The sequence below is a fragment of the Oncorhynchus gorbuscha genome, linkage group LG09, assembly GCF_021184085.1.
Source record: "Oncorhynchus gorbuscha isolate QuinsamMale2020 ecotype Even-year linkage group LG09, OgorEven_v1.0, whole genome shotgun sequence".
Taxonomy (NCBI): Eukaryota; Metazoa; Chordata; class Actinopteri; order Salmoniformes; family Salmonidae; genus Oncorhynchus; species Oncorhynchus gorbuscha.
The window spans coordinates 12,211,459-12,230,991 of NC_060181.1; the positions used below are offsets into that span (position 1 = coordinate 12,211,459).

At 50.2% G+C, this 19,533-nt stretch overlaps 1 protein-coding gene across 3 annotated transcripts in view; it reads right to left on the bottom strand.

Annotated features, from left to right (window-relative positions):
• LOC124043175 (rap guanine nucleotide exchange factor 5-like) overlaps positions 1-19,533 on the bottom strand; it is a 93,098-nt gene that overhangs the window by 41,965 nt on the left and 31,600 nt on the right. For all 3 annotated transcript variants that reach the window (XM_046361451.1, XM_046361452.1, XM_046361450.1), the window contains exons 6-8: positions 16,523-16,607; positions 16,276-16,324; positions 16,078-16,154 (exon numbers count right to left, since the gene is read on the bottom strand). In XM_046361451.1, the coding sequence (XP_046217407.1) occupies positions 16,078-16,154; positions 16,276-16,324; positions 16,523-16,607 (211 nt within the window). The remainder of the gene's footprint in view (positions 1-16,077; positions 16,155-16,275; positions 16,325-16,522; positions 16,608-19,533) is intronic.

A 19,533-nucleotide genomic window follows, 5' to 3' on the forward strand; every position in this document is an offset into this window, starting at 1 on the left:
AAATAACTCTCTATTTCGATCAAATCTACCCGACTCTCACTGTCTGTCAGTCAGTCTTTCTGTCTGTCTGTCTGTCTGTCTGTCTGTCTGTCTCAGGGTCTCTTCCTGTCTCTCTGTCTGTAAATCCCTCTCTCTTTCTGTCTATGTGCTCTCTTTGCTGTCCCAAACTATCTGAACTCAATATCTCTATGTCTGTTCTTCTGAACAGGGTTGGTGCCTCCTCCCTAGCAGAGGGCTGGCTTTAGAAACACTGTGTCTGGGCGGGAGAGGGTTACCCTAACTCTAACCCTAACACACCCAGGGTTACCCTAACTCTAACCCTAACACACCCAGATGTCCTACTGGAACAGGACATGACATGACATAAGAGAGAGAAAAGAGAGAGAGAGGTGAAGAAAGAGAGAGAGAGAGAGAGAGAGAGAGAGAGAGAGAGAGAGAGAGAGAGAGAGAGAGAGAGAGAGAGAGAGAGAGAGAGAGAGAGAGAGAGAGAGAGAGAGAGAGAGAGAGAGAGAGAGAGAGAGAGAGAGAGAGAAGGAGAGAGAGGGGAAGAAAGAGAGAGAGAGAGCATGTGTGTGTATAGTGAAGAACAGTGAAACAAACACCATTGTAAATACAACCCATATTTATGTTTATTTATTTTCCCTTTTGTACTTGAACTTTTGCACATCATAACAACACTGTATATAGACATTTCAAATGGCTTTATTCTTTTGGAACTTTTGTTTATAGTGAATTTTGTATTGTTTGTTTCACTTTAGTTTATTATCTATTTCACTTGCTTTTGCAATGTAAACATATGTTTCCCATACCAATAAAAGCCTTAAATTGAAATTGAGACAGAGACAGAGACAGAGACAGAGACAGAGAGAGAGAGAGAGAGAGAGAGAGAGAGAGAGAGAGAGAGAGAGAGAGAGAGAGAGAGAGAGGAACAAGAACAAGGAAATTGATAGGACAAGGTAGGAGAGTAGATTGGAGAGTAGATTGGAGAGTAGAGGAGAGTAGAGGAGAGTAGAGGAGAGTAGATTAGAGAGTAGAGGAGAGTAGAGGAGAGTAGATTAGAGAGTAGAGGAGAGTAGAGTGATTAGAGGGGGTAGTTAGAGGCTAGTTAGAGGGTGGTTAAAGGGGGTAGTTAGAGGGTGGTTAGAGGGGGTAGTTAGAGGGTGGCAGAGGAGGGTAGTTAGAGGGGGTAGTTAGAGGCTGGTTAGAGGGGGTGGTTAGAGGGGGCAGTTAGAGGGTAGTTAGAGGGGGTAGTGAGAGGGTGGTAGTTAGAGGGTGGTTAGAGGGGGTAGTTAGAGGGTTGTAGTTAGAGGGTAGTTAGAGGGTGGTAGTTAGAGGGTGGTTAGAGGGGGTAGTCAGAGGGTGGTTAGAGGGGGGTAGCTAGGGGTAGTTAGAGGGTGGCAGAGGAGGGTAGTTAGAGGGTGATTAGAGGGGGTGGCTAGAGGGGGTGGTTAGAGGGTGTTTAGAGGGGGTGGTTAGAGGGGGTGGTTAGAAGGGGTGGATAGAGGGTGGCAGAGGGGGTTAGAGGGGGTGGTTAGAGGGTAGTTGGAGGGGGTAGTTAGAGTATGGTTAGAGGGGGTGGTTAGAGGGTGATTAGAGGGGGTGGCTAGAGGGGGTGGTTAGAGGGTGTTTAGAGGGGTGGTTAGAGGGGGTGGTTAGAAGGGGATGGATAGAGGGTGTTTAGAGGGGGTGGTTAGAGGGGGTGGTTAGAGGGTGATTAGAGGGGGTGGCTAGAGGGGGTGGTTAGAGGGTGTTTAGAGGGGGTGGTTAGAGGGGGTGGTTAGAAGGGGGTGGATAGAGGGTGGCAGAGGGGGTTAGAGGGGGTGGTTAGAGGGTAGTTGGAGGGGGTAGTTAGAGTATGGTTAGAGGGGGTGGTTAGAGGGGGTAGTTAGAGGGTAGTTAGAGGGGGGTAGTGAGAGGGTGGTAGTTAGAGGGTAGTTAGAGGGTGGTAATTAGAGGGCAGTTAGAGGGGGTAGTGAGAGGGTGGTAGTTAGAGGGTAGTTAGAGGGTGGTAATTAGAGGGCAGTTAGAGGGGGGTAGTTAGAGGGTAGTTAGAGGGAGGTAGTTAGAGGGTGGTAGTTAGAGGGTGGTTAGAAGGGGGTGGTTAGAGGGTAGGTAGTTTTGGGGATGGAGAGGAGGGTAGTTAGAAGGGGAAGTTAGACAGGTTGGTTGTATTGGGGACAGGAGGACAGTTAGAGGAAGGGTAGTTAGAGGAGGGCAGTTAGAGCAGGGGTAGTTAGATGGGTAGGTTGTATTGGGGCCAGGAGGGTAGAGAGAGGGTGTAGTTAGAGGAGGACAGTAAGAGCAAGAGTAGTTAGAAAGGGTAGGTTGTATTGGGGATGGAGAGAAGGGTAGTTAGAGGGGGAAGTTAGAGGAGGGTAGTTAGACAGGTTGGTTGTATTGGGGATGGAGAGAAGGGTAGTTAGAGGGGGTAGTTAGAGGGGGCAGTTAGAGCAGGGGTAGTTAGATGGGTAGGTTGTATTGGGGCCAGGAGGGTAGAGAGAGGGGGTAGTTAGAGGAGGACAGTAAGAGCAAGAGTAGTTAGAAAGGGTAGGTTGTATTGGGGATGGAGAGAAGGGTAGTTAGAGGGGAAGTTAGAGGAGGGTAGTTAGACAGGTTGGTTGTATTAGGGATGGAGAGAAGGGTAGTTAGAGGGGGAAGTTAGAGGAGGGTAGTTAGAGGGGGAAGTTAGAGGAGGGTAGTTAGAGGGGGAAGTTAAAGAAGGGTAGTTAGACAGGTTGGTTGTATTGGGGATGGAGAGAAGGGTAGTTAGAGGGGGAAGTTAGAGGAGGGTAGTTAGAGGGGGAAGTTAGAGGAGGGTAGTTAGAGGGGAAGTTAGAGGAGGGTAGTTACGACAGGTTGGTTGTATTGGGGACAGGAGGGTAGCTAGAGGGGGTAGGTTTAATTGGGGACAGGAGGGTAGTTAGAGGAGGTAGATTGTATTGGGGACAGGAGGGTAGTTAGAGGGGTAGGTTGTATTGGGGAGAGGAGGGCAGTTATAGGGGGTGGGGTGTATTGGGGAGAGGAGGGCAGTTAGAGTGGGTGGGGTGTATTGGGGAGAGGAGGGTAGTTAGAGGGGGTGGGTTGTATTGGGGAGAGGAGGGCGGTTAGAGGGGGTAGGTTGTATTGGGGAGAGGAGGGTAGTTAGAGGGGTGGGGTGTATTGGGGAGAGGAGGGCAGTTAGAGGGGGCGGGGTGTATTGGGGACAGGAGGGAAGTTAGAGGGGGGTAGGTTGTATTGGGGAGAGGAGGGTAGTTAGAGGGGGTGGGGTGTATTGGGGAGAGGAGGGCAGTTAGAGGGGGTGGGGTGTATTGGGGACAGGAGGGTAGTTAGAGGGGGTAGGTTGTATTGGGGAGAGGAGGGCACTTAGAGGGGGTGGGGTGTATTGGGGACAGGAGGTTAGTTAGAGGGGGTAGGTTGTATTGGGGAGAGGAGGGCAGTTAGAGGGGGTGGGGTGTATTGGGGACAGGAGGGTAGTTAGATGGGGTGGGGTGGTCCCTGGCGTGATGGTGGTAGTATGATGGTATCATCAGTAGCTGGCCGTTTGGAATGTTTATTTACATTGGAGTCTACACTGTTTGGATTGAGTGAGTGAGTGTGTGTGTGTGTGTGTGTGTGTGTGTGTGTGTGTGTGTGTGTGTGTGTGTGTGTGTGTGTGTGTGTGTGTGTGTGTGTGTGTGTGTGTGTGTGTGTGTGTGTGTGTGTGTGTGTGTGTGTGTAGCGGGATAGAGGAAATGGAAGCTTCAATCCAAATATGGAGTTAAATGTTTATTAGTTGCTCTGTTTGTTTGTGTTTCAGCACTGTGGATGAATGTCCTCCACAGCAAAAGGTGAGAGGGAGGGAAGAGGGGCGAGGGTAGACAGAGAATATGGGGAGAGAGGGAGGGAAGAGGGTAGACAGTGAAGATGGGGAGAGAGGGAGGAAAGAGGGGCAAGGGTAGACAGAGAAGATGGATGAGAGAGGGAGGGAAGAGGGGCGAGGGTAGAAAGAGAATATGGGGAGTGAGGGAGGGAAGAGGGGCGAGGGTAGAAAGAGAAGATGGGGAGAGAGGGAGGAAAGAGGGGCAAGGGTAGACAGAGAAGATGGATGAGAGAGGGAGGGAAGAGGGGCGAGGGTAGAAAGAGAAGATGGGGAGAGAGGGAGGGAAGAGGGGCGAGGGTAGACAGAGAAGATGGGGAGAGAGGGAGGAAAGAGGGGCAAGGGTAGACAGAGAAGATGGATGAGAGAGGGAGGGAAGAGGGGCGAGGGTAGAAAGAGAATATGGGGAGTGAGGGAGGGAAGAGGGGCGAGGGTAGACAGAGAAGATGGGGAGAGAGGGAGGAAAGAGGGGCAAGGGTAGACAGAGAAGATGGATGAGAGAGGGAGGGAAGAGGGGCGAGGGTAGAAAGAGAATATAGGGAGAGAGGGAGGGAAGAGGGGCGAGGGTAGACAGAGAAGATGGATGAGAGAGGGAGGGAAGAGGGGCGAGGGTAGAAAGAGAATATGGGGAGTGAGGGAGGGAAGAGGGGCGAGGGTAGACAGAGAAGATGGGGAGAGAGGGAGGAAAGAGGGGCAAGGGTAGACAGAGAAGATGGATGAGAGAGGGAGGGAAGAGGGGCGAGGGTAGACAGAGAAGATGGGGAGAGAGGGAGGGAAGAGGGGTGAGGGTAGACAGAGAAGATGGGGAGAGAGGGAGGGAAGAGGGGCGAGGGTAGAAAGAGTGTGTGTGTGTGTGTGTGTGTTGATTGGCTGAGAGCAGGGTAGTCCCTGAGAGTGAAACTATCGCTAAGTGCCACCACACACACACACACACACACACAAAATGACCTTCTCGCAAACACCCCTGATAACAACACACACTATTAGACCCACAACCCTAACTCTAACTCTAACCCATAACCCACAACCCTAACTCTAACTCTAACCCACAACCCTAACTCTAACTCTAACCCACAACCCTAACTCTAACCCTTAACCCACAACCCTAACTCTAACCCACAACCCTAACCCACAACTCTAACCCACAACTCTTACCCACAACCCTATCACTACCCCATAACCCTAACTCTAACCCACAACCCTTACCCTAACTCTAACCCACAACCCTAACCCTAACTCTAACCCACAACCCTAACTCTAACCCACAACCCTAACCCTAACTCTAACCCACAACCCTAACCCTAACTCTAACCCACAACCCTAACTCTAACTCTAACCCACAACCCTAACTCTAACTCTAACCCACAACCCTAACTCTAACTCTAATCCACAACCCTAACTCTAACTCTAACCCACAACCCTAACTCTAACTCTAACCCACAACCCTAACTCTAACTCTAACCCACAACCCTAACCCTAACTCTAACCCACAACCCTAACCCTAACTCTAACCCACAACCCTAACTCTAACTCTAACCCACAACCCTAACCCTAACTCTAACCCACAACCCTAACCCTAACTCTAACCCACAACCCTAACCCTAACTCTAACCCACAACCCTAACTCTAACTCTAACCCACAACCTAACCCTAACTCTAACCCATAACCCACAACCCTAACCCTAACTCTAACCCACAACCCTTACTCTAACCCACAACCCTAACTCTCACCCATAACCCTAACTCTAACCCACAACCAACAACCCTAACTCTAACCCACAATCCTGACTCTAACCAACAACCCTGACTCTAACTCTAACCCACAACCCTAACTCTAACCCACAACCCAAACTATAACCCACAACCCTAACCCACAACTCCAACTCTAACCTACAACCCTAACTCTAACCCACAACCCTAAATCAAACTCTAACCCACAACCCTAACTATAGCCCACAACTCCAACTCTAACCCATAACCCTAACTCTAACCCACAACCCAAACTCTAACCCACAACCCTAACTCGAAATAACTTAACCCACAACCCCAACTCTAACCCACAACCCTAAATCTAACCCTCAACCCAAACTATAACTAACCCACAACCCTTACTCTAACCCACAACCCTAACTCTAACCCACAACCCTAACCCACAAGCCTAACTCTAGCCACAACCCAACTCTAACCCACAATCCTAACCCTAACTCACAACCCTAACTTTAACTAACCCACAACCCTAACTCTAACCCATAACCCTAACTCTAACCTACAACCCTAACTCTAACCCACAACCCTAACTCTAACCCACAACCCTAACTCTAACCCACAACCCTAACTCTAACCCACAACCCTAACTCTAACCCACAACCCTAACTCTAACCCACAACCCTAACTCTAACCTACAACCCTAACTCTAACCCACAACCCTAACTCTAACCCACAACCCTAACTTTAACTAACCCACACCCCTAACCCACAACCCTAACTTTAACTAACCCACAACCCTATCTCTAACCCACAACCCTAACTTTAACTAACCCACAACCCTAACTCTAACCCACAACCCTAACTCTAACCCACAACCCTAACTCTAACCCTCACTCTAACCCACAACCCTAACTCTAACCCCTCACTCTAACCCCTCACTCTAACCTACAACCCTAACTCTAACCTACAACCTAACTCTAACCTACAACCCTAACTCTAACCCACAACCCTAACTCTAACCCACAGCATCCAAGATGGCGTAGCAGTCGAACGTGTTGTCGTGTCGTGTCCCTTGTATATATCGTTTTTTATATTTTTTGAACATATTTTTCTTCGCATATCTCTTAAAACATTTTGTTAAACCTCAACTTCTAAATACTCTCCTGCAACCCGCCTCACACAATGTAGCTATTTTCTTCTAAAGTATTTATATCTACTTTGGATCCGGAACCCCTCAACTGAAGCTAGCCAGCTAGCTACCAGCTAGCTACCAGCTATCAGTCAGCAAACCATTGCTAGCGGTCTTCAGCTAACCGGTCATCAGCTAACCTTTAGCTCGGAAAGCTCTCGCCAGTTCGAACAACGCGACTCTAACCAGAGCATAACGGACGTATTATTTTTTATCCCTGGATTCCCACCGGATTCCCACCGCAAACGGAACAGTTTCAGCTGGATTCCTCACAACTAGCTATCTAGCTAACCGCAACCCCGAATGATTACTCCTGGCTAGCGTTTCCACCCACTTAGCTTGAAGCTAGCCCGGCCAGAGCTCCTGTGCTACCACCGAAGCATACTCCTGGGCTACAATATCCGGACCCACGACCGGTCTATCGATGTCACCGCATGAAGAGGAATAAACAGACTCACCCCATCGCGACGTCCCCCAAAGGCTAACTTTCTAGCCCTTGCTATCTCCCTGCTTGCTAATTCGGCCTGCTAACTGCTAGCTTGTTTAGCCCCGGTCCGCTAACTGCTACCTTGTTTAGCCCTGGCCTACTAACTGTTAGCTTGTTAGCACAGGCCTGCTAACCGTCTGAATCGCCGCGTCCCAAACACTCACTGGACCCATATTTACTTTCAATCTCTTTTCGATTTTTAATTTGTTTATACCTTCCGGTAACCTGCCTCACCCAATGTGATACGGAATCGCCATTATTTTAAAATTTGTAGAACACACTCAAGAACCTCCAGAAGCTAACCAGCTAACTAGCTACAAGCTATTTAGTCATTGTTAGCTACTGCTAACTGTTTTTTAACCTGGATAACACTCGCCAACACTCGCCAGTCCAGCTTCCCTGCCCCATCCACCGCTGCCTCCCTGGACACTGATCACTTGGCTACATAGCTGATGCATGCTAGACTGTCCATTAATCACGGTACTCCATTCTGCTTGTTTATGTTTTATCTGTCGGCCCCAGCCGCACTCAGGCTCTGTGTGTAGTTAATCCGACCCCCCGTGCCTAGCCTACGCCATTTTACCTGCTGTTGTTGTGCTAGCTGATTAGCTGTTGTTGTCTCACCTACTGTTTTTTAATAATAATATAATAATATATGCCATTTAGCAGACGCTTTTATCCAAAGCGACTTACAGTCATGTGTGCATACATTCTACGTATGGGTGGTCCCGGGGATCGAACCCACTACCCTGGCGTTACAAGCGCCATGCTCTACCAACTGAGCTACAGTACCAACTTAGCTACTGTTTTAGCTAGCTCTCCCAATTCAACACCTGTGATTACTGTATGTCGCTCTCAAATGTCAATATGCCTTGTATACTGTTGTTCAGGTTAGTTATCATCGTTTTAGTTTACAATGGAGCCCCTAGTTCCATTCTTCATACCCCTTATATCTCCTTTGTCCCACCTCCCACACATGCGGTGACCTCACCCATTACAACCAGCATGTCCAGAGATACAACCTCTCTCATCATCACCCAGTGCCTGGGCTTACATCCGCCGTACCCGCACCCCACCATACCCCTGTCTGCGCATTATGCCCTGAATATATTCTACCATGCCCAGAAATCTGCTCCTTTCATTCTCTGTCCCCAACGCTCTAGGCGACCAGCTTTGATAGCCTTTAGCCGCACCCTCATACTACTCCTCCTCTGTTCCGCGGGTGATGTGGAGGTAAACCCAGGCCCTGCATGTCCCCAGGCACCCTCATTTGTTGACTTTTGTGATCGAAAAAGCCTTGGTTTCATGCATGTCAACATCAGAAGCCTCCTCCCTAAGTTTGTTTTACTCACTGCTTTAGCACACTGCTAACCCTGATGTCCTTGCCGTGTCTGAATCCTGGCTCAGGAAGGCCACCAAAGATTTCCATACCCAACTATAACATCTTCTGTCAAGATAGAACTGCCAAAGGGGGAGGAGTTGCAGTCTACTGCAGAGATAACCTGCAAAGTAATGTCATACTTTCCAGGTCCATACCCAAACAGTTCAAACTACTAATCTTGAAAATTACTCTCTCCAGAAATAAGTCTCTCACTGTTGCCGCCTGCTACCGACCCCCCTCAGCTCCCAGCTGTGCCCTGGACACCATTTGTGAATTGATTGCCTCCCATCTAGCTTCAGAGTTTGTTCTGTTAGGTGACCTAAACTGGGATATGCTTTAACACCCCGGCAGTCCTACAATCTAAGCTAGATGCCCTCAATCTCACACAAATCATCAAGGAACCCACCAGGTACAACCCTAAATCTGTAAACAAGGGCACCCTCATAGACGTCATCCTGACCAACTGGCCCTCCAAATACACCTCCGCTGTCTTCAACCAGGATCTCAGCGATCACTGCCTCATTGCCTGTATCCGCTACGGAGCCGCAGTCAAACGACCACCCCTCATCACTGTCAAACACTCCCTAAAACACTTCTGTAATCGACCTGGCCCGGGTATCCTGGAAGGACATTGACCTCATCCCAGTTGAGGATGCCTGGTCATTCTTTAAAAGTAACTTCCTCACCATTTTAGAAAAGCATGCTCCGTTCAAAAAATGCAGAACTAAGAACAGATATAGCCCTTGGTTCACTCCAGACCTGACTGCCCTCGACCAGCACAAAAACATCCTGTGGCGGACTGCAATAGCATCGAACAGTCCCCGCGATATGCAACTATTCAGGGAAGTCAGGAACCAATACACGCAGTCAGTCAGGAAAGCTAAGGCCAGCTTCTTCAGGCAGAAGTTTGCATCCTGTAGCTCCAACTCCAAAAAGTTCTGGGACACTGTGAAGTCCATGGAGAACAAGAGCACCTCCTCCCAGCTGCCCACTGCACTGAGGCTAGGTTACACGGTCACCACCGATAAATCCATGATTATCGAAAACTTCAACAAGCATTTCTCAACGGCTGGCCATGCCTTCCGCCTGGCTACTCCAACCTCGGCCAACAGCTCTGCCCCCACCCCCCCGCAGCTACTTGCCCAAGCCTCTCCAGGTTCTCCTTTACCCAAATCCAGATAGCAGATGCTCTGAAAGAGCTGCAAAACCTGGACCCGTACAAATCAGCTGGGCTTGACAATCTGGACCCTCTATTTCTGAAACTATCCGCCGCCATTGTTGCAACCCCTATTACCAGCCTGTTCAACCTCTCTTTCATATCGTCTGAGATCCCCAAGGACTGGAAAGCTGCCGCAGTCATCCCCCTCTTCAAAGGGGGAGACACCCTGGACCCAAACTGTTATAGACCTATATCCATCCTGCCCTGCCTATCTAAGGTCTTCGACAGCCAAGTCAACAAACAGGTCACTGACCATCTCGAATCCCACCGTACCTTCTCCTCTGTGCAATCTGGTTTCTGAGCCGGTCACGGGTGCACCTCAGCCACGCTCAAAGTACTAAACGATATCATAACCGCCATCGATAAAAGACAGTACTGTGCAGCCGTCTTCATCGACCTTGCCAAGGCTTTCGACTCTGTCAATCACCATATACTTATCGGCAGACTCAGTAGCCTCGGTTTTTCGGATGACTGCCTTGCCTGGTTCACCAATTACTTTGCAGACAGAGTTCAGTGTGTCAAATCGGAGGGCATGCTGTCCGGTCCTCTGGAAGTCTCTATGGGGGTGCCACAGGGTTCAATCCTCGGGCCGACTCTTTTTTTCTGTATATATCAATGATGTTGCTCTTGATGCGGGCGATTTCCTGATCCACCTCTACGCAGACGACACCATTCTATATACTTCCAGCCCGTCCTTGGACACTGTGCTATCTAACCTCCAAACGAGCTTCAATGCCATACAACACTCCTTCAGTGGCCTCCAACTGCTCTTAAACGCTAGTAAAACCAAATGCATGCTTTTCAACCGTTCGCTGCCTGCACCCGCACGCCTGACCAGCATCACCACCCTGGATGGTTCCAACCTTGAATACGTGGACATCTATAACATCAAACATCTGCTATCTGAGCAGCTAACCGATCGCTGCAGCTGTACATAGTCTATCGGCAAATAGCCCACCCATTTTTACCTCATCCCCATACTGTTTTTATTTATTTACTTTTCTGCTCTTTTGCACACCAATATCTCTACCTGTACATGACCATCTGATCATTTATCACTCCAGTGTTAATCTGCAATATTGTAATTATTCGCCTACCTCATGCCTTTTGCACACAATGTATATAGACTCCCCTTTTTTTTCCTACTGTGTTATTGACTTGTTAATTGTTTACTCCATGTGTAACTCTGTGTTGTCTGCTCACACTGCTATGCTTTATCTTGGCCAGGTCGCAGTTGCAAATGAGAACTTGTTCTCAACTAGCCTACCTGGTTAAAAAAAAATTTTTTTAAATAAAAAAAACCTAACTCTAACCCCTCACTCTAACCCCTCACTCTAACCCCTCACTCTTACCCCTCACTCTAACCCCTCACTCTAACCCCTCACTCTAACCCCTCACTCTTACCCCTCACTCTAACCCCTCACTCTAACCCCTCACTCTAACCCCTCACTCTAACCCCTCACTCTTACCCCTCACTCTAACCCCTAACCCTAACCCCTCACTCTAACCCCTCACTCTAACCCCTCACTCTAACCCCTCACCCTAACCCTAACCCCTCACTCTAACCCCTAACCCTAACCCCTCACTCTAACCCCTAACCCTAACCCCTCACTCTAACCCTTCACTCTAACACCTCACCCTAACCCCTCACTCTAACCCCTCACTTTAACCCCTCACTCTAACCCCTCACTCTAACCCCTAACCCCTCACTCTAACCCTTCACTCTAACCCCTCACCCTAACCCCTCACTCTAACCCCTCACTCTAACCCCTCACCCTAACCCCTCACTCTAACCCCTCACTCTAACCCTTCACTCTAACCCCTCACCCTAACCCCTCACTCTAACCCCTCACTCTAACCCTTCACTCTAACCCCTCACTCTAACCCCTCACTCTAACCCCTCACTCTAACCCCTCACTCTAACCCCTCACTCTAACCCTTCACTCTAACCCCTCACTCTAACCCCTCACCCTAACCCCACCCTCCCCTCTCTAACCCCTCACCCTAACCCCTCACCCTAACCCCTCACTCTAACCCCTCACCCTAACCCCTCACTCTAACCCCTCACCCTAACCCAGGACCCTAAGTCCCCTGTCTCCCATCGTCTACTTCCTTGCTAAAACACCTCTGTGTTTTAAGCCAAGTAAACAGCTATGTAAACACACTCGCAGACACTCATATGCATGAGTGCTCTTCTCCCCTGTTCTACTCCCTCTTCCTGCTCTTCTCCCCTGTTCTACTCTCTCTTCCTCTCCCTGCTCTACTCCCTCTTCCTCTCCCTGTTCTACTCTCTCTTCCTCTCCCTGTTCTACTCCCTCTTCCTCTCCCTGCTCTACTCCCTCTTCCTCTCCCTGTTCTACTCTCTCTTCCTCTCCCTGTTCTACTCTCTCTTCCTCTCCCTGTTCTACTCCCTCTTCCTCTCCCCGCTCTACTCCCTCTTCCTCTCCCTTTTCTACTCTCTCTTCCTCTCCCTGTTCTACTCCCTCTTCCTGCTCTTCTCCCCTGTTCTACTCCCTCTTCCTCTCCCTGTTCTACTCCCTCTTCCTGCTCTACTCCCTCTTCCTCTCCCTGCTCTACTCCCTCTTCGTCTCCTGTTCTACTCCCTCTTCCTCTCCCTGCTCTACTCCCTCTTCCTGCTCTTCTCCCCTGTTCTACTCCCTCTTCCTCTCCCTGCTCTACTCCCTCTTCCTGCTCTTCTCCCCTGTTCTACTCCCTCTTCCTCTCCCTGCTCTAATCCCTCTTCCTGCTCTTCTCCCCTGTTCTACTCCCTCTTCCTCTCCCTGCTCTACTCCCTCTTCCTGCTCTTCTCCCCTGCTCTACTCCCTCTTCCTCTCCCTGCTCTACTCTCTCTTCCTGCACTTCTCCCCTGTTCTACTCTCTCTTCCTGCTCTTCTCCCCTGCTCTACTCTCTCTTCCTGCTCTTCTCCCCTGCTCTACTCCCTCTTCCTGCTCTTCTCCTCTGTTCTACTCTCTCTTCCTGCTCTTCTCCCCTGTTCTACTCTCTCTTCCTGCTCTTCTCCCCTGCACTACTCTATCTTCCTGCTCTTCTCCCCTGCTCTACTCCCTATTCCTGCTCTTCTCCCCTGTTCTACTCCCTCTTCCTGCTCTTCTCCCCTGCTCTACTCCCTCTTCCTGCTCTTCTCCCCTGTTCTACTCCCTCTTCCTGCTCTTCTCCCCTGCTCTACTCTCTCTTCCTGCTCTTCTCCCCTGTTCTACTCCCTCTTCCTGCTCTTCCTCTCCCTGCTCTACTCCCTCTTCCTCTTCCAGTTCTACTCCCCCTTCCTCTTTCCTGCTCTACTCTCTCTTCCTGCTCTACTCCCTCTTCCTCTCCCTGCTCTACTCCCTCTTCCTCTCCCTGTTCTACTCTCTCTTCCTCTCCCTGTTCTACTCTCTCTTCCTCTCCCTGCTCTACTCCCTCTTCCTCTCCCTGTTCTACTCCCTCTTCCTCTCCCTGCTCTACTCCCTCTTCCTCTCACTGTTCTACTCCCTCTTCCTCTCCCTGCTCTACTCCCTCTTCCTCTCCCTGTTCTACTCTCTCTTCCTCTCCCTGTTCTACTCTCTCTTCCTCTCCCTGCTATACTCCCTCTTCCTCTCCCTGTTCTACTCCCTCTTCCTCTCCCTGCTCTACTCCCTCTTCCTCTCCCTGTTCTACTCCCTCTTCCTGCTCTTCTCCCCTGTTCTACTCCCTCTTCCTCTCCCTGTTCTACTCCCTCTTCCTCTCCCTGCTCTACTCCATCTTCCTGCTCTTCTCCCCTGTTCTACTCCCTCTTCCTCTCCCTGCTCTACTCCCTCTTCCTGCTCTTCTCCCCTGTTCGACTCCCTCTTCCTCTCCCTGCTCTACTCCCTCTTCCTGCTTTTCTCCCCTGTTCTACTCCCTCTTCCTCTCCCTGCTCTACTCCCTCTTCCTGCTCTTCTCCCCTGTTCTACTCCCTCTTCCTCTCCCTGCTCTACTCCCTCTTCCTGCTCTTCTCCCCTGTTCTACTCCCTCTTCCTCTCCCTGCTCTACTCTCTCTTCCTGCTCTTCTCCCCTGTTCTACTCTCTCTTCCTGCTCTTCTCCCCTGCTCTACTCTCTCTTCCTGCTCTTCTCCCCTGTTCTACTCTCTATTCCTGCTCTTCTCCCCTGTTCTACTCTCTCTTCCTGCTCTTCTCCCCTGCTCTACTCTCTCTTCCTGCTCTTCTCCCCTGCTCTACTCCCTCTTCCTGCTCTTCTCCCCTGTTCTACTCTCTCTTCCTGCTCTTCTCCCCTGCTCTACTCCCTCTTCCTGCTCTTCTCCCCTGTTCTACTCTCTCTTCCTGCACTTCTCCCCTGTTCTACTCCCTCTTCCTGCTCTTCCTCTCCCTGCTCTACTCCCTCTTCCTCTCCCTGTTCTACTCCCCCTTCCGCACCCTGCTCTACTCTCTCTTCCTCTCCCTGCTCTACTCCCTCTTCCTCTCCCTGCTCTACTCCCTCTTCCTCTCCCTGTTCTACTCCCTCTTCCTCTCCCTGCTCTACTCCCTGTTCCACTCCCTCTTCCTCTTCCTCTCCCTCTTCCTCTCCCTGTTCTACTTCCTCTTCCTCTCCCTCTCCCTCTTCCTCTCCCTGTTCTACTCCCTCTTCCTCTCCCTCTTCCTCTCCCTGTTCTACTCTCTCTTCCTCTCCCTGTTCTACTCTCTCTTCCTCTCCCTGTTCTACTCCCTCTTCCTCTCCCTGTTCTACTCCCTCTTCCTCTCCCTGTTCTACTCCCTCTTCCTCTCCCTGCTCTACTCCCTCTTCCTCTCCCTGCTCTACTCCCTCTTCCTCTCCCTGTTCTACTCCCTCTTCCTCTCCCTGCTCTACTCCCTCTTCCTCTCCCTGCTCTACTCCCTCTTCCTCTCCCTGTTCTACTCCCTCTTCCTCTCTCTGCTCTACTCCATCTTCCTCTCCCTGTTCTACTCCCTCTTCCTCTCCCTGCTCTACTCCCTCTTCCTCTCTCTGCTCTACTCCCTCTTCCTCTCCCTGCTCTACTCCCTCTTCCTCTCCCTGTTCTACTCCCTCTTCCTCTCCCTGTTCTACTCCCTCTTCCTCTCCCTGCTCTACTCCCTCTTCCTCTTCCTCTCCCTGCTCTACTCCCTCTTCCTCTCCCTGCTCTACTCCCTCTTCCTCTCCCTGCTCTACTCTCTCTTCCTCTCCCTGCTCTACTCCCTCTTCCTCTCCCTCTTCCTCTCCCTCTTCCTCTCCCTGTTCTACTCCCTCTTCCTCTCCCTCTCCCTCTTCCTCTCCCTGTTCTACTCCCTCTTCCTCTCCCTGCTCTTCTGCCCTGTTCTACTCTCTCTTCCTCTCCCTGCTCTACTCCCTCTTCCTCTCCCTGCTCTCTCCCTCTTCCTCTCCCTGCTCTACTCCCTCTTCCTCTCTCTGCTCTACTCCCTCCCTCTTCCTCTCCCTGCTCTACTCCCTCTTCCTCTCCCTGTTCTACTCCCTCTTCCTCTCCCTGTTCTACTCCCTCTTCCTCTCCCTGCTCTACTCCCTCTTCCTCTTCCTCTCCCTGCTCTACTCCCTCTTCCTCTCCCTGCTCTACTCCCTCTTCCTCTCCCTGCTCTACTCTCTCTTCCTCTCCCTGCTCTACTCCCTCTTCCTCTCCCTCTTCCTCTCCCTGTTCTACTCCCTCTTCCTCTTCCTCTCCCTCTTCCTCTCCCTGCTCTACTCCCTCTTCCTCTCCCTGCTCTTCTGCCCTGTTCTACTCTCTCTTCCTCTCCCTGCTCTACTCCCTCTTCCTCTCCCTGCTCTACTCCCTCTTCCTCTCCCTGCTCTACTCCCTCTTCCTCTCTCTGCTCTACTCCCTCTTCCTCTCCCTGCTCTACTCCCTCTTCCTCTCCCTGCTCTACTCCCTCTTCCTCTCCCTGTTCTACTCCCCCTTCCTCTCCCTGTTCTACTCCCTCTTCCTCTCCCTGCTCTACTCCCTCTTCCTCTCCCTGTTCTACTCCCTCTTCCTCTCCCTGCTCTACTCTCTCTTCCTCTCCCTGTTCTACTCCCCCTTCCTCTCCCTGTTCTACTCCCTCTTCCTCTCCCTGCTCTACTCAATTTGTAAGTCGCTCTGGATAAGAGCGTCTGCTAAATGACTTAAATGTAAATGTAAATGTACTCTCTCTTCCTCTCCCTGTTCTACTCCCCCTTCCTCTCCCTGCTCTACTCCCTCTTCCTCTCCCTGCTCTTCTGCCCTGTTCTACTCTCTCTGCCTCTCCTCTCCTGCGTTAGTGTGTGTATGTGTGTGAGTGTCCTACCGTGGTGTTCTCGTCGCTGGGTGTGGGTGTCTCCCGGGGGATGGCGTCTGGTGACTCTGACCCACCTTGCTCTGCCACTACAACCATGTTAGATTGACAGCTGTCAGGACTAAGCCACAACTAAAACAAATATTTTATTTTCTGAAACTAAAAGAAATCTTACAGTGGCACAGACACACAATACAGTAACAAACTCACTGGCTTTGCGAGCCTTGCGGGCGAGAGCAACAGCCAACTCATTCTGCACCTGCGGGGACAGAGCATACACAATCAGTATGGCAGCTCATTTCAGACACACACACACACACACACACACACACACACACACACACACACACACACACACACACACACACACACACACACACACACACACACACACACACACACACACACACACACACACACACACACACACACACACACACACACACACACAACTAACCGTGGAGGTGAGTCTATCTAATGCTTTCATCTGGAGAAAGCTGTCCCCACAGACATCTCTGTTTCCCTCTGAGTCCTCCTCAGACCTATAACACAAACACACACCATTAGTGTTTCCAGTCTTCTCTTCATGTCTCTACTAGTCTCAACGGTTCTCTACAGTCTCTACTGGTCTCTGCTGGTCTCTACTTTCTCAACGGTTCTCTACAGTCTCTACTGGTCTCTGCTGGTCTCTACTTTCTCAACGGTTCTCTACAGTCTCTACTAGTCTCTGCTGGTCTCTACTGTCTCAACTGGTCTCTACTGTCTTAACGGTCTCTGCTGGTCTCTACTGCTCTCTAATGCTCTCTAATGGTCTCTACGACTCTCTACTGGCCTCTCCTGGTCTCCACTGGCCTCTACTGGACTCTACTGGCCTCTACTGGTCTTTACTGGTCTCTACTGGTCTCTACTGGTCTCTACTGGTCTTTACTGGTCTCTACTGGTCTCTACTGCTCTCTACTGCTCTTTACTGGTCTCTACTGGTCTCTACTGGTCTTTACTGGTCTCTACTGGTCTTTACTGGTCTCTACTGCTCTCTACTGGTCTTTACTGGTCTCTACTGGTCTCTACTGGTCTCTACTGCTCTTTACTGGTCTTTACTGGTCTCTACTGGTCTCTACTGCTCTCTACTGGTCTCTACTGCTCTCTACTGGTCTCTACTGGTCTTTACTGGTCTCTACTGCTCTCTACTGCTCTCTACTGGTCTCTACTGGTCTTTACAGGTCTCTACTGCTCTCTACTGGTCTTTACTGCTCTCTACTGGTCTCTACTGCTCTATACTGGTCTTTACTGGTCTCTACTGGTCTTTACTGGTCTCTACTGGTCTTTACTGGTCTCTACTGCTCTCTACTGGTCTCTACTGGTCTTTACTGGTCTCTACTGGTCTTTACTGCTCTCTACTGCTCTCTACTGGTCTTTACTGGTCTCTACTGCTCTCTAATGCTCTCTAATGGTCTCTACGACTCTCTACTGGCCTCTCCTGGTCTCCACTGGCCTCTACTGGACTCTACTGGCCTCTACTGGTCTTTACTGGTCTCTACTGGTCTCTACTGCTCTCTACTGGTCTTTACTGGTCTCTACTGGTCTTTACTGGTCTCTACTGCTCTCTACTGCTCTTTACTGGTCTCTACTGGTCTCTACTGGTCTTTACTGGTCTCTACTGGTCTTTACTGGTCTCTACTGCTCTCTACTGGTCTTTACTGGTCTCTACTGGTCTCTACTGGTCTCTACTGCTCTTTACTGGTCTTTACTGGTCTCTACTGCTCTCTACTGGTCTCTACTGCTCTCTACTGGTCTCTACTGGTCTTTACTGGTCTCTACTGCTCTCTACTGCTCTCTACTGGTCTCTACTGGTCTTTACAGGTCTCTACTGCTCTCTACTGGTCTTTACTGCTCTCTACTGGTCTCTACTGCTCTATACTGGTCTTTACTGGTCTCTACTGGTCTTTACTGGTCTTTACTGGTCTCTACTGCTCTCTACTGGTCTCTACTGGTCTTTACTGGTCTCTACTGGTCTTTACTGCTCTCTACTGCTCTCTACTGGTCTTTACTGCTCTCTACTGGTCTTTACTGGTCTATACTGGTCTTTACTGGTCTTTACTGGTCTCTACTGGTCTTTACTGGTCTTTACTGGTCTCTACTGCTCTCTACTGGTCTCTACTGGTCTTTACTGGTCTCTACTGGTCTTTACTGCTCTCTACTGCTCTCTACTGGTCTTTACTGGTCTCTACTGCTCTCTACTGGTCTTTACTGGTCTCTACTGCTCTCTACTGGTCTTTACTGGTCTCTACTGGTCTCTACTGCTCTCTACTGGTCTCTACTGCTCTCTACTGGTCTCTACTGGTCTTTACTGGTCTCTACTGCTCTCTACTGCTCTCTACTGGTCTCTACTGGTCTTTACAGGTCTCTACTGCTCTCTACTGGTCTTTACTGCTCTCTACTGGTCTCTACTGCTCTATACTGGTCTTTACTGGTCTCTACTGGTCTTTACTGGTCTTTACTGGTCTCTACTGCTCTCTACTGGTCTCTACTGGTCTTTACTGGTCTCTACTGGTCTTTACTGCTCTCTACTGCTCTCTACTGGTCTTTACTGGTCTCTACTGCTCTCTACTGGTCTTTACTGGTCTCTACTGCTCTCTACTGGTCTTTACTGGTCTTTACTGGTCTCTACTGGTCTCTACTGGTCTTTACTGCTCTCTACTGGTCTTTACTGGTCTATACTGGTCTTTACTGGTCTCTGCTGCTCTCTACTGGTCTTTACTGGTCACTCTACTGGATATCTCTACTGCTTGTCTTTTTGGCTTCCTAAAACAGGAAACAGCACCTAGTTCTCCCTCTTCTCTCTTTCCTCCTCTTTCTCTTTCTTTCTTTCTTTCTCCCTCACACACACACACACACACACACACACACACACACACACACACACACACACACACACACACACACACACACACACACACACACACACACACACACACACACACACACACACACACACACACACACACACACACACACACACACACACACACACACACACACACACACACACACACACCTTCCCAGTTCCCATGCTAATTTGTATATCATTTGAATTTTATCTGTGGCTTCAGTGCAATGATTGCAGAGGAGGAAGTGTGTATGTGTGTATCTGTGTGTGTGAGAGTGATCTGATAAACCATGATGGATGCAGTAGCAGGACAGGTAGTGATAGCATCACACTCTCTCTCTCTCTTTTCCTCCCTCCATCCCTCCCTCCCACAATTTCTACTTCCTGACAACACAGAAGAGGACAAGGCTCGTGGAGGAGAGAAAGGGGGGAGGAATGGGAGGAGAGGATGGGGAGGAGAGGAAGGGGGAGGGAGGAGAGGAAGGGGAGGAGAGGAAGGAGAGGAAGGGGGAGGAGAGGAGAGGAAGGTGAGGAAGGTGGAGGAGAGGAGAGGAAGTGGGAGGAGAGGAAGGGGAGGATGG